We start from the raw sequence: 13,220 nt of genomic DNA, 5'->3' as shown, positions 1-13,220 counted from the left end.
GCACTAGTTTAAAACTACTGATTACAGAGAGAACTTCAGGGATTTTTAAATACTACCAGTGTCATGAATTACAGATTGAGACTTCATATAATCAGGGATTATGTCTCTTTAATTTTTCATTGACCAAAATTTATCAGAAATGGGAATGTGATAGCTTAATGGCTTCACGCTTAAACCTATGCAGACTGCAAACCAGTTGTGTCCTCTCTTGCCATCTGTTCCTTGATGGTACTTAATGATTAAGTCTAGTATTGTAACACACCCTAATTTTAAATGTATCATTGTTTCAATGTATTTGTTAAGTACAGTGAAATGCTGAAACAAGCACTTTGGAAAAAATTCTACAGAAGCATACATCTCAAAGGGTAACAAATATTGACTGTTACTCTACTTGTGTTTTACCTTACAGTAGCAAGCATTCCCTTTTACATATAAATGTTGCTTACCTGATTCCTTTAATTGGAATACTAAGGCTCACTCTTGCTCTCTGCCAAATATTTCAATAGTTACCAATATCAGAATTTTAATTTTTTTTTTAATAATAAAGCAGCATTTCCATTATTTAATATTAGAAAGAAAATAATGAACAGGTATAAAATGTGTTTTACAAAGAAATTTAATACCGCAGTGCCCTTTTGCTATGAAAGTTAAAATAAAAACAGGGCCTTCACTGGAGAATAACTGATAATCTCCAATTTGCTTTAAAAACATTTGAAGCAACACCAAAGCAGTACATTGAGGCAATGAAGTTGTCAGAAGCACCTCTGCGTATGGGACAAAAGGAGCACTATTGAACAGTTTGATCAGTCTTTAAAATCATCAGCCACATTCAATGGGCTGGTCTGCAGGAGTTTCAGTACCAAAGAACAGGGCAGATTCTAAAGTACAATACTGTCAGTATCTGAACCCTGTAATCACACACGTTCTAGAAACATCGGTACAAGATTACATACTTCAAACTCCTCCTGCATCTATCAGTGTGATCAATTTCTGCTGCCAAAGAGTATTTCCATGCTAAACCTATCAAAAAGATAAAGAAAAAGATTCTAACTTTTTTTATACCTCTGGCACCTGTTTCATCAGGATTTGTGTTGATAGAAATGGATTTAAATGGATTATTTCCCTAAAGAATAATTCATGACACAGACTATCCGCTGTAGAAGCGTGCAGAGAACTAACTTGGCATATTTGTATCTGAAAAAAAGAGATGGCAATAAAATCCTTCCACCTCTTGATGAGCATCATGCAAGACACTGCAAGCCCTGAGGCTGCAATGTATTGATGGTATTGAACGACATGATGGCCCGTTGTTATTACATAATGCACACACGACTGTTACAACTGGACAGCCGCAGTCTGAGCTGCTGAAGGCACAAGGGATGTACGTTCTGGAGTTGCTCACTTTTGAATCCTGCTTAGCCACTGTATCTTTGTGCATTTACATAAGATACAGTATAATGATGCTCTAAACCTACTTGCAATAAGCAAGCAAATGTTATTTACACTAACCACTCTTCTTTGCCTTTTTAGCAGGTGTTTATGAGAACCTACCTTGCACTTGTAAAATGCCTGTATTTCTACTCATGAGACAATACTGCTGGAGCAGCAATGAATGCACAGTTAAAACATTCACGCAGTTCTGCAGATATCCGCTCAAACATCTAAAGATATCATTACAAATGCTGAGATATCCTTACCATAAAATGAGCTCCATATTAATATCTCAATTTAAGGAGACTTTGCTAACTATGCACTTAGCAAAGATTCACTATATGTGCCAAAATTTCAACAGTTGTATTGAAGCTTTTTTGCCTTGTGTCAACTTGAGAACTAGGTCTAACATCATAAGTTTCTTGGCCTTTGCACAAAACCTCATTTCCCAGGACTATGTCTAACATCACAAACTATCAGGACACTGAAGCACTATGCCTACTTTAAAAAAAAACCAAACAACACAACAAAGTGGCCTAAACCAAATGGACTGGCTGGTGGGGATCACAGGGAACACTGCCAAGAACATATGAGAGTAGATACCGAGCATATGCAGACAGCTTTCCTATTTCCTGCCTCAGCTCTGCAGCATCTGACCAGGCTGAACTACTCAGGGTAGCTGCACAGTGCCTAAGCTCTCTCATTGGCACTCACAGCAGAGGAGCTGCCTAATTGCTCATGGCTGAAGTGTGCTAGAATAGCTGTATCTGAAGCAGTGCCACCAGCCTTTGTGCCGAGTAACCCTGTCTTTCCCTTCTCCATCAATACGAACCTGCTCTGCCTCACGACCTCAGGGCTGCTCTGATGAGTGGTCCCACTGTCAGCGGTATTATCTGCATGAAGAGACATCCCCTCATATCTGTACACTCGCAGGTTTACACGTGAATGTGCAAACAGCCAGACAAAACCATAGTATGTTCGAGAGGTCTGGTGACTGCTCTTTAATTTCTCCCTCCCAGGGTTTTAAAAAAGCAGAGACTAGAACAGCCCGGATTTCCTTTTTGTCCTTTCTCTTTTCCTTAATAAGGAAGATGCATGCAGGTAAGCAAAATGTAGGGGAAAATAAGAGGAAATAAAACAGTTTACCTGTCATTTACTATTGTATCATTGAATAAACACTCCCAAAAACCTGTAACTTCCAAGCTTACAGAGCAACAGCTGACTTTATCATCAAAAGTATGAAACAACTTTCTTTACTACTGTTGCTTCAGATTGACCATCAAATGTACCCTTTTCCTATCACACTAAAAGGTACTATGCAAAAATTAAAAAAAGCACTTTCTGCCAATAATGGGAAATCATGAATGACTACTCACTGCACCAAGTAACCTGGGTGAGCTCCCGGTAACAACCAGTGAGACTGTGGGACAGCCTCTGCTCCACTGCCAGCAAGAAGTAAGCTGGCTTCCATCAAATTAAGAAGTTTCACTGATGAGAAGCATCACAGAACACTTAACATTGTCACACAAAATAAACACTCCTGGGTATTAAATAATTGAGAATTCCTAGAAGAAACAACCTGGCAAAGAGAAGTTTTTTTGAGCAAACAGATGAGAAGCAGGAAGTCTGGCAAGCATACCTTACTGCTTCATCAAATATCTTACAAGGGTCCTCTTATTTTGGGATTTTTTTTATTTTTATTTTTTGCTGATGGGGGAGATGGTATAGTTTGGTTTGGTTTTTTGGTTTGGTTTTTTTTAACTGCAAAAGGCCTAACAGCAAATACTGTTTGAAAAGGCAAAATTATACTGCTGTAGTACTTGCACTATACTACTTTTCAAATTAAATTAAAACAAAAATGCTGCACAGGATGCAACAGCATACAGTCTACAAAGGACAAGCAAGAAAGAAGATGGACATACCACAGAAACAAAGTACTGAGGATAATGAATACTGAAGTTCTGCTATCTACTTTAAGCACTGTGTGTTATTTTCCTTCAGAAGGTCAACATTTTTTACTTCTCAAATTAGTTCAAATTTTAAGATCCATTCAGTCCAATACTAATTAACAGAGTAACTGAAGACTACTTGACTTTGTGATCAACACCCCAACATAACTGACTGTCAAAACACTGCAAACATTTACACCCACAATAATCCTGTGAAAACTGTAAGATTATCTTTGCATAAGTAAGCACTCACAGATCTGATCACAAGATGCAGCATGACTTGATACCAAAGATCAGAGGGCAAAGCAAGAAAATGTTTTTACAACCTACCTTGGAAAGAACATTCTGCAAACATACAGGTAGTAGTTGGGAAAAACATAGGAAACAGTTATAAAAGAAGCAGAATAGGGCCAGAAAGCTGTCACACAGGAAGCAGCAAGCAGTACAAAAGAGAAGCAAACAAACGCTTACTGCCCTTAGCAAGTGACATACTTGGAGCTAACATGCTTTCTAAAATACTAAAAATATTCATATAAAGGAAAGTAACTTATATAACATTTAAAAGCAATACACATCTATGCAGTGTTCTTTATTTAAGCTTAAAAAACCACCAAAACTCTTAAGAGATTATTAAGTTTGCACATACAAGCTTTTCTATTCTATCCTAACCAACATCACAGCAGTATTCACTTTGCTTTATTTGATACTCATAGCACTACCAAAAACAACTTCTCCTTTGGAAGACTCACAAAAACATTCGCTTGTTTTGTTCTTTACTTTGAACTTTGCTGAGGCTATAAATTCTCAAAAATAATCACCTAGTAGTTCAGATTTCTGATCATGGGTAAAAATCTCAGCACGCTGAGTTTTAAGAATTGCAGGAAATACTGATGTCAGATCAGCCTAGTGACATGACACCAAAGCTACCTGAATATTGTGGTTTCAGTGACTAAAAAGATCTTCAAATGTAAAAATAGTGCCACATAGATTTCAGTTACATACTTTTGGTTAGAACACTATGAGTCTAGAATTACCCTTTCTTATGAAGTACAACAAGCCTTCAATAAGTAAATTAATAACAATAAAATGTACATCTTCATCATTTGCTGTACCAGTTTTCAGACTACCAAGTGACAGATCTGAGCCCTCTGTACAGATTATTCCAGAGACTGAGACAAATTCAAATGCAAGGCTCCTGGATATAAGGGGATTGCCAAAGAAAATACATTACATTTCTTGTAAAAATTTTATCCACATCAGCAACTTCATTGCTTCAGCACACTAACTGAAATGTGTTGCAAATTTTGTATGCATATCAACACATGTACAATCCCCTACTGATTTAGAAATAAACAGAGCAGCGCATGAAGGACCTTACCCCTGTTAACTACCCAGAGCTACAAGATAAGTATACATATAAGGGCCTGTAAAGTAAGTGCATTCTTTTCATTCTAAACATTAATATCCTTGCTAAGATGCTAACCAGCACTTTGTAAGTGTGACATTTGTCTACATTCTATCATATATCAACTAGTATCTGTATTTTATTTTTGTCTGGTATTCACAATACTCTAAATACACAACAAGTATATTTACAAAGTTACCAGGAAATTACACCAGACATTTTTTTGCTCAAGGGCTTATTTAAGAAAAACAGACACCACACAAACAAAAACTAGAGCAAATATTTCCCTGCAGCTTAAAATCAGATAAAATTCAGTAATAAACCTAAGTGGACTCTATCTCCTATTGCTACAGAAAAGGAAGTAACTTTTCAAGTATATCTAAATGTGCAACACAGATTCAAAGATTCACTCACCACTCAGGAATATAATACAAGCTGCCTATGCATTCACCTCTTACCATTTCGCAATCCAAAAATACAACATAAGGTAATTTTTGCTTTTTCCTCAGAGTAAGCCAACAGAAAAGGACACCCAATTGTTTCGGTGAAGTAGTAGCCTTGCTTGATTCAACACCTTAACATCAATTACGGCAATCAAATGAAGGGGGGCATTTTGTAAATAATGTCACTTTGGAGCATCTTAAGGCATAAATACAGGACTCTTTAAAACAAAGCAAGCAAACAGAGACTCCCACACAGTCATTACCAAATAATCTCTGGCCACTGAGGTCATGTGCTCTAAAAAAGCACCATTTCCAAAAATCTGCTTGATCCCTAAATAATTACTACATAGGGAAAAGTGGTACAGTATGAAAGGCAAGCAAGGCAACAAATCGGTATTCAGTTTAGAGAAAAAGGAGGAAGAACACATGAAAGAACACAAAGATAAAAAGCACCTTCTTAACATAAGAAACAAATGATGAAAATGTAGAAGTAAGCTTCTCAAATTTAGCATAGGATTAAGATGTGCTTGATTTAGCAACCAATTTGTCAGTTAACTAGATTAGTTTTTAAAAGAAAGATCGGAGCACAGCAATTCTTTGCAAAGGTTTGTAGTGCAGAGATTCCCAAACTAGCCATGGAACCGGAAGAAGTACAGCCTTGCCAGTGAAAGATGCCAGCTGAGCAGCCTAGGTAAGATATTTGCAGCTAATCCAGAAGTTTGGAATTTACTGCTGCTATATTACCAGAAATATGGCAACATTGTAGAGTGTTTCAGTCACCTTAGAAAATTGACCTTTGTGGTATAAAAACTAGAGCAAAACAAGTTGTATATATCCCCCACTCCTTACAACACAGAGAGCCAGGACAGCAGTAGCACAGAAGCAGAGGCAGGTAAATATTACAGCCAGCCATAAATGGAACTGGAAAGCTCACCCAGCCTCAACCTTGGGTGCTACTAAGGGCACAGGATGCTTAGATGAGCCACGCAGCCATCACCCCTGAACCACTAAAGCAGAGAGCGCAGCCATGAGTGTGAAACCCAGAGATGTCTTCCTCTGGCACAAAGTCACACTTCATGGCACTACCCACATGGTCCTGCAACTTCAACTAAAGCTGACTCTGCCTTGTGTAAGGGCAGCTCTATTCAGTAGCTCTCTGTGGATGTGTCTCCTCCCTTATCTCGCTCAGGCATTTCTGCCCTGTAGTCTTCAATACAGTATACACATATAAAACAGCCTTAACTGAACTACACCATAGAAGGAGACAGTTTGTCAGTACACTCTTACTTTTCCTAACAATGAAACATGTGAAATATATGCCTAGAAAACTATTAGTAAGTTTACTTCATTATTTTCATAAAGTGCTTTGAAATAGCACAGAGAATGTGAGTAAAATGCAAAACACTCTGAAAATAAAACTGTGAATACACGTTATTTCCTTGCCAGAATATTTTCAATGCTAAAACAAGTTATTTTGATTTTAGATCTTTCAACTAAGACTGCTATTTGTGGAACAGGTAGATAGACTCAATAGTGCACCTCTGCATGTATTAAGAATTATTCTTTAACTCAGGTTTCACTCCCTGGCCCCAGCTACCAGCCCAGACTAATGATGAGGTAAGTAGTGCACTACCAAAAGAAGGAAGGACACAAAGAAAGATACTCAAGATAGCACATGAACAAGAGAGCAAAGTGGATATACACATGCAGATGATGAGATTATTTACTTCCTGATATTAAAAATACTGCATGAAACAGGAATGAACCACAGAATAGTTCACTGCATGGAAATAAATCACAGTAGACAGGATTAAGGAAAGTGGACATCAACTGTGAAAAATGGTACAAAAGCATAAAAACTCTAGTAAAAGGGACATAAGCAAAGATCAAACACTTCAAGCATTCCACATTCAATCCACACTTTTTTTCCCTTTAGCTTTCAAAAACCCAAGCACCTCAGAAGTACAGGTATCAGCCTATGTTCACCCTACTTGCTCCATTCAAAACTCACTGCAGGCAGATGCTCAAGTTTAAAAGTAATCACCATTACACTATTAAAACTGCTTCTTTACAAAAGATCTGAGTGTTATAAATTCAGCTTTCCTTAAGAGAAATCTAGGCCCTACTGCTGCAGAACCACTCTAAAGGGTAACAACTCTAACTGCCAGAGTGACATCTACCTTGCATCTGTGGAAGCCTGACAAAGCACATCTCAAAAGTGGGAATCAAATCCATTCACTTCAACAAAGTGAGAAAGGTGCAGACTTCACAATATTTGCCTTTTTTTCTAAAATGCGTGCTCATATTTTTACTTCCAATCTCACCAATTTATTTTTCCCCAAAACTTTTTTCCAGAACCTGTCCGAAGCTGCCTCTTGCTCTTTGGTCTTCTTCACAAGAAAGAGTTAACTGGATTGGAGCGCATGTTCCTGCGTTCTTTCACAGAGCCAGGCAGTTGGCTCAAGCATGAGAGATGGAGTCCAGTTTTCAGGGACAGATATAGGCAAGCCAGAAGTATGGGCTGGCAAGCTGAACTGTTTGGGAAAAAGACCGCACAACTAAAGACTGAAACCTCAGAAAAGGAGTCAATGAAGCACTCTACACATTCTAGGCACACACCATCAGAGTAATGGAAGAAAACAGTCAGCGGTCCACCTGGAAAATTCTATGGGCATGAAAGGCCTGCATGTGGATCCAGACAGTGAAAAACAGTAAGAACGGCAAAAGCAGGGGGAGGAAAGGGGGGGAAATAAAATACCTCATCCTTTGAAGTAGTTTTCAGCATGTCTGGATGCAACAACTGATATGGATAGTATTGATTAATATATTAAATGAAGACAAAAGTTACGAATGGAACACTGTGATGAAAGCAGATAGGTTCTCCAGTCAGTGGATTCAATTAACACAGTTTCAGGATTTGGTTCTATACACTACCAACTCTGCATACAGGATTTGTCCAGTAGTTGCTTTGAAATTTCCACAAATACAAAGCACAGTAAAATAAACCCATTAAAACTAAAATACAGTTTCAAGTCTTTGTTACTCGACCAAATATTAATGGTGGTGCTAAATGCAATGAAGGTCCCAATTACTTGCAGCTGTCTTATTTTTATTAAAGGAACTAGTAAAACTCTTGTCAGTTTGGAAACCACAGTTCATACTACAAAACATTCAGCATTTCTTACACAATCCTACTGGAATTCAATTGATGCGTACCAGAGAACAAGACCTATCAGAATGAGAACAGAAAACACTCAGAAAATGAGTGTTTCTGAAAGAATACCTTGATGGTTTCGGATCAGAAGAGCATACAAACAGTACAATACTAAGACTAAAAAAAAATAAATACGAGGTGGTGTTAGTCGTGTTCTTAAAAATATCTCTATTATTTTACCATAATTGCATATAGGTGCACAACAGGTGACTAATCGGTTTCACTTATTTTACTAGTATACACAAAATATTTTACTCAAGTATTATGAGCACTTCTTAATGTTAGAAGTATTATGACAGAGGGGTATAGCAAAGGTATGAAGTATTCTTGGTACGTTCCTCCACCTCCCTGCCATGGCAGAACACCGCTGCAGTGATCTTGTGCATTCTGATTTATTTCCAAGCAGCATGACCTCTTTTCTACCAAACACCACAAAGATAAAGGCTCAGATTTGGAAAGACAGATGGGTTTCTATCCAGAGGTATCAAATACTGACTGATCCCAGCAGAAGGTAGGTAATGGAATACTTTTGAAGAACCAGACCTAAATTTACACAGGAAATGAGAGACATTCTCTCAAGTTAGGAGCTAATATTACAACACTGGAACTCTCCTTAATTAAAAATAAATTTTAAAAAAATTTGGCCTGTAGCATGTCCAGTAAAGGAAGAGCTCTTCAGACGTATTTGGACACTGAATGGAATCCATGTAAGTTTCATTATGTTCTAAAACATTTAAAAAGTCAAAAGCAAGAAACATACAAGGAATGTCATGAATTGGACTCTCTCAGGTATGAGGTACCAATAAACTCAATGCTGCTAAAACCCAACCATCTTGGTACCATTATCCTGCAACTATTCCAATGGTGACATCTACTTCCTCTGTCTGAATCATTTTCATTGTTGAAATAAAGCTGGCCTAGACAAGGAGAAACAAATGCCATACTAACAAACTCTCACTTGTAGCTGACAGAGGGCAAGATTAACTGAACAAAAAAAACATCTCTAAGTAACAAAGCCACTTTTTTGATTGTGTAGCTGTTTACACGCCATGCCTAACCCAATATTAACACTCACTTTTATGATTACAGCATTTGTTTTTTTCAACATTTGGCAAAAATAAAGTAAATATAAGGTATAAATAAAGCAGGAACACAGCACCTGTAACAGCCTCCACTTGTTCATGCTTTTAACACCCTTTAAAGCGCCTAATGCTGCCACGGCTTTCCCCCCATAGGAACTAACCTAGACCACCACCACATCGCAAGGATCTTAGCTGACAGGTACTCACTGGCTGTATTCTCACACCAAAACATTAACAGCCTCACATATCTCAAAACTAGTGTAACGAGTAAGCACTATGTAACACAACTCACATTTAAAAAAGTCAACAACTTCTAGTGGTGCTTTCCACATATTTCTACAAACGGCACTCCTGGTGACTTCTGCAAGAACAAAATTTCTCTGTGAAAAATTTCTAAGAGTGCCACAGCTCCTGACCACGGATCTCTAGTTCCCCTGTGACGTAAGTCGTTGAGAGCTTAAAAAAAAAAAACACAAACCCAACATTCTGAAGAAAAATATTTTGCTTGTGAAGTCACGTGATACAAATTTTTATGCCACATTTCCTCAACATACGGTAGTTAAGACTAAAAGGAAACAAAGAGAAATGCTAATGAAATGGAAAATACTGAAAATAAGTTATATTGATGATTAGTTGGAGGTGCATCTTTTATATGTTTTTGCAACTACGACAAGGTTTACTAGGTAGATATTCCAAGTGAATAGAACTAGACATTAACACAGGTTTCCACAGTGACTTCACCAGAGGCAGAATCTGTCTGCAAAACATGAAACATTTTTTCCTCTTTCAATCCTGGCAAAAAAACCCAAAACAAATAAAACCCCTCCAAAATAATACCACCAATCTGGAAACATCAATTCTAAGTAGAAATCAACTGTAACACATTTCAGTGCCCCAAAACTGTATTTTAAATAAAATAAACCTTCCAGGGTAGTTACGTATTTGTAAAATGAATTTTTTTTGTATACCAGTCCTTTTACACGCACCTCTCATTTAAGGCAGCTTTTAACTGTTCTAACTTCCAAACTATTTTACTTTAGACTTACAACTCCCACGTGTATTTTTCATACCTACACATAGAACTCCTCCTAAGTTAACTACAGTAATCACAGTATGGAGTCAAAGATGAACATACAAAATCAAAACCAAATTCAACACACAGCACCTTAAGCACGGGAATGTTCCCTCTCCATAGCTTTCCATTTCATATACATGTATCCCACCTACTTATCAATTTATACTGTTAGTATTACAAAAAAATGCTGAGAAAGTTTAATTTCAAGAACTATATTCTTCAAGATCACCTTGTTGCAGTCCCAGCACTAAATGTGCTTTCCAAGTGTCAAACATTTTTAACAAATAGAAGCTGTACAAGTTAAATGCATAGTCATAATTGACAAGCTACTTAATTTATATGTAGTCCAAGAAAAAAAAAAGTAAAATAAAAATAGTATGCTTCAGTGAATGCATCACTTAAAATTCTTATTAAAATATGCCAGAAATACACTCAAGATTTTTTTTTCCCAAAAAGTTCAATTCTACCAAGTTTTCCATGTTTCTCAGTATTACAGAAGTAAATACTTGGAATTCTAGTTGCACAGAAGTAGGTGACAAAGAAAATACCGGTTTCAAAAGGATGTGAATTCAAACCTAAACGAGGTAACACGTAGATCTTTTTACATAATTAGTTATACAAGCTGAATACCAACAGCAAAAACTTTTAAAGTACTAAATATGAGTAAAAACTATAAAGAGTAAAAGGATGCCCATCACTGAGCAGTGTTCCTGAGGAACAGCTGTCAACACTAGCTGCTCACACATTGATGTATCTACCCAGCCATCCATGAGCCCACATTTTTTCATACCTATACAAAAAAAGGACTTATTTTTCTGTAAAGACTTACATTATTAGGAAAAAAAAGTACAGAGGGACTTTTTCGACGGGTAACATTTTTATGAGTATACCACCAGACACTCGACAAAAGCATTACTCTCTGGCATTACAGTAGTGGGCAACATTCCAGACACAACCATGATTAACAAAAAGTCATTATAAAGAAATTTTTCTCACAGAGTTTTCAACAAACAATTTGTAAAACCATATAAAAATGTTTCTTCAGTGGTTCATGGCCAAAAAACTTTCTATACTCTCAATTAAAATTTCAGCTTTACTGCATAGCTGTTATCTACTCCAATTTGAAATTGTAAAAAGTAAAGCAGAAGGAGTTAAAGGATGGTCCATTTGCTCAGTAAACAACATTATGTGACTTGCATACAATTCTTAAGTTGTATGTCACATGAACCAAGACATGTATTAGAATCTTGTTATACAAGCAAATTTATTCAAAATTTTGTTTATAAGCATGACTTAGAGTGAACCTTTATGCTTCTCAGTAGAAATCTGGGAAGCTATTAGCAGTCATCCCATTTTCCAGTAAGTTCTATATAACATGATTCATCCTGTATCACACTGTATATATATCTTACAACAGTAAAGAGTATCTGCTATGCTCCAAAGTCGCCTCCTAACTGACCACATGACTACTTCAAGTATAAAAGACATTTACCAAGGTCACTATTGAAAGAAAAGAGAGCTTTCATAAGAAAGTAAAACATACAAGAGAATCAAAACAGCAGTAAAAAATAAATCCAAGGCACAACTTGCACACACTTACATTTGCAGCATTACTTCGTTCAGAAACACGCCATCCACTAGCGCCACATATTCTTCCAGGTTGGTCCCATTTCCTCCAGCTAACGGTCCAAATGTCTTAACCTAAAACATAATCATCACCATGACACTAACTCCACCTTATCTTCTGCTGCAAGGCATTTATCTTCAAACAATGAGCAAAGAAATGAATGCTTACCCAGGTGACAAGAGGGCTGGACATGAACTGCTCCAAAAGGGGTGTGAATATTTCGTTCTCCATTTTACAAAAAAATGGTTAACATCGATGTAGCTCTTCTAATGCAAAAAAATATGAGAAGTCCTTCACTGTAGCAACTCTCCAAAATGCTCCAAGGATTTAGCTGCAGTAATTGAACCTCATTTTTACGAAGCAATGCAACAGCAACAAAAAAAGTCAGTGCACTGGAAACTGGGATTTATCTTCCTCTTTCAAGAAAAAATGCATCTGAGAGCCTATCTATGCGTATTTCAGCTTTTCCATTGATTTCTCTCCCTTCCTACACACCGAAGGGGTGGAAGGAAGGAAGGAAAGAGGGAGGCTGCCTAGCTACTGGGATTCTGCATCAGACAAAAAAAGAAAGGAAGGAAAAATCTGCTTCACCAGCGGCAGCTCCTCAGAAAGGAAGGCGAAATTCCAGTAGAACTCCACAAGCTCATCCTGCCCCTTCCCCACAAAATAAAAAAACCCAGATGAGGGGAGGCGAGAGGGGCAGAGACCCCCACCCCCACTCCCAGCCAAGCCCCCCAGGCTGCTTCTGCACACAAGAGAATCCCCTCTACCCTAGCCCCCCCAGCAATGGCACAGGCAGCCTACAGAGATGGAACCAGCCTCCGGCAGGAACGAGGAGCTATTTTAAATCAGTTCCCTTTTCTAACCCCTTCCCTTTTCCACTAAACTACGGCGCAAGAGAGGGACAGGACCGGCACGCGCCGTCTCGCCCCACAACCTCGCCCTTCCCCCGTTCCCTCCCCTCAGCTCTCCTCATCCCCCCCCACCCACCGCC

The 13,220-nt window shown here is 37.8% G+C and overlaps 1 protein-coding gene across 2 annotated transcripts in view; it reads right to left on the bottom strand.

Moving 5' to 3' along the window:
* The window catches only part of CCDC88A (coiled-coil domain containing 88A), a 75,566-nt gene extending 63,109 nt beyond the window's left edge, over positions 1 to 12,457 (bottom strand). For both annotated transcript variants that reach the window (XM_010186484.1, XM_010186485.1), the window contains exons 1-2: positions 12,395 to 12,457; positions 12,200 to 12,300 (exon numbers count right to left, since the gene is read on the bottom strand). In XM_010186484.1, the coding sequence (XP_010184786.1) occupies positions 12,200 to 12,300; positions 12,395 to 12,457 (164 nt within the window). The remainder of the gene's footprint in view (positions 1 to 12,199; positions 12,301 to 12,394) is intronic.
* Between the last annotated feature and the right edge of the window lie 763 nt (positions 12,458 to 13,220).

The sequence above is a fragment of the Mesitornis unicolor genome, unplaced genomic scaffold, assembly GCF_000695765.1.
Source record: "Mesitornis unicolor isolate BGI_N332 unplaced genomic scaffold, ASM69576v1 scaffold18936, whole genome shotgun sequence".
NCBI classification, from domain to species: Eukaryota; Metazoa; Chordata; class Aves; order Mesitornithiformes; family Mesitornithidae; genus Mesitornis; species Mesitornis unicolor.
This window is presented reverse-complemented; position numbering and strand designations above follow the sequence as displayed.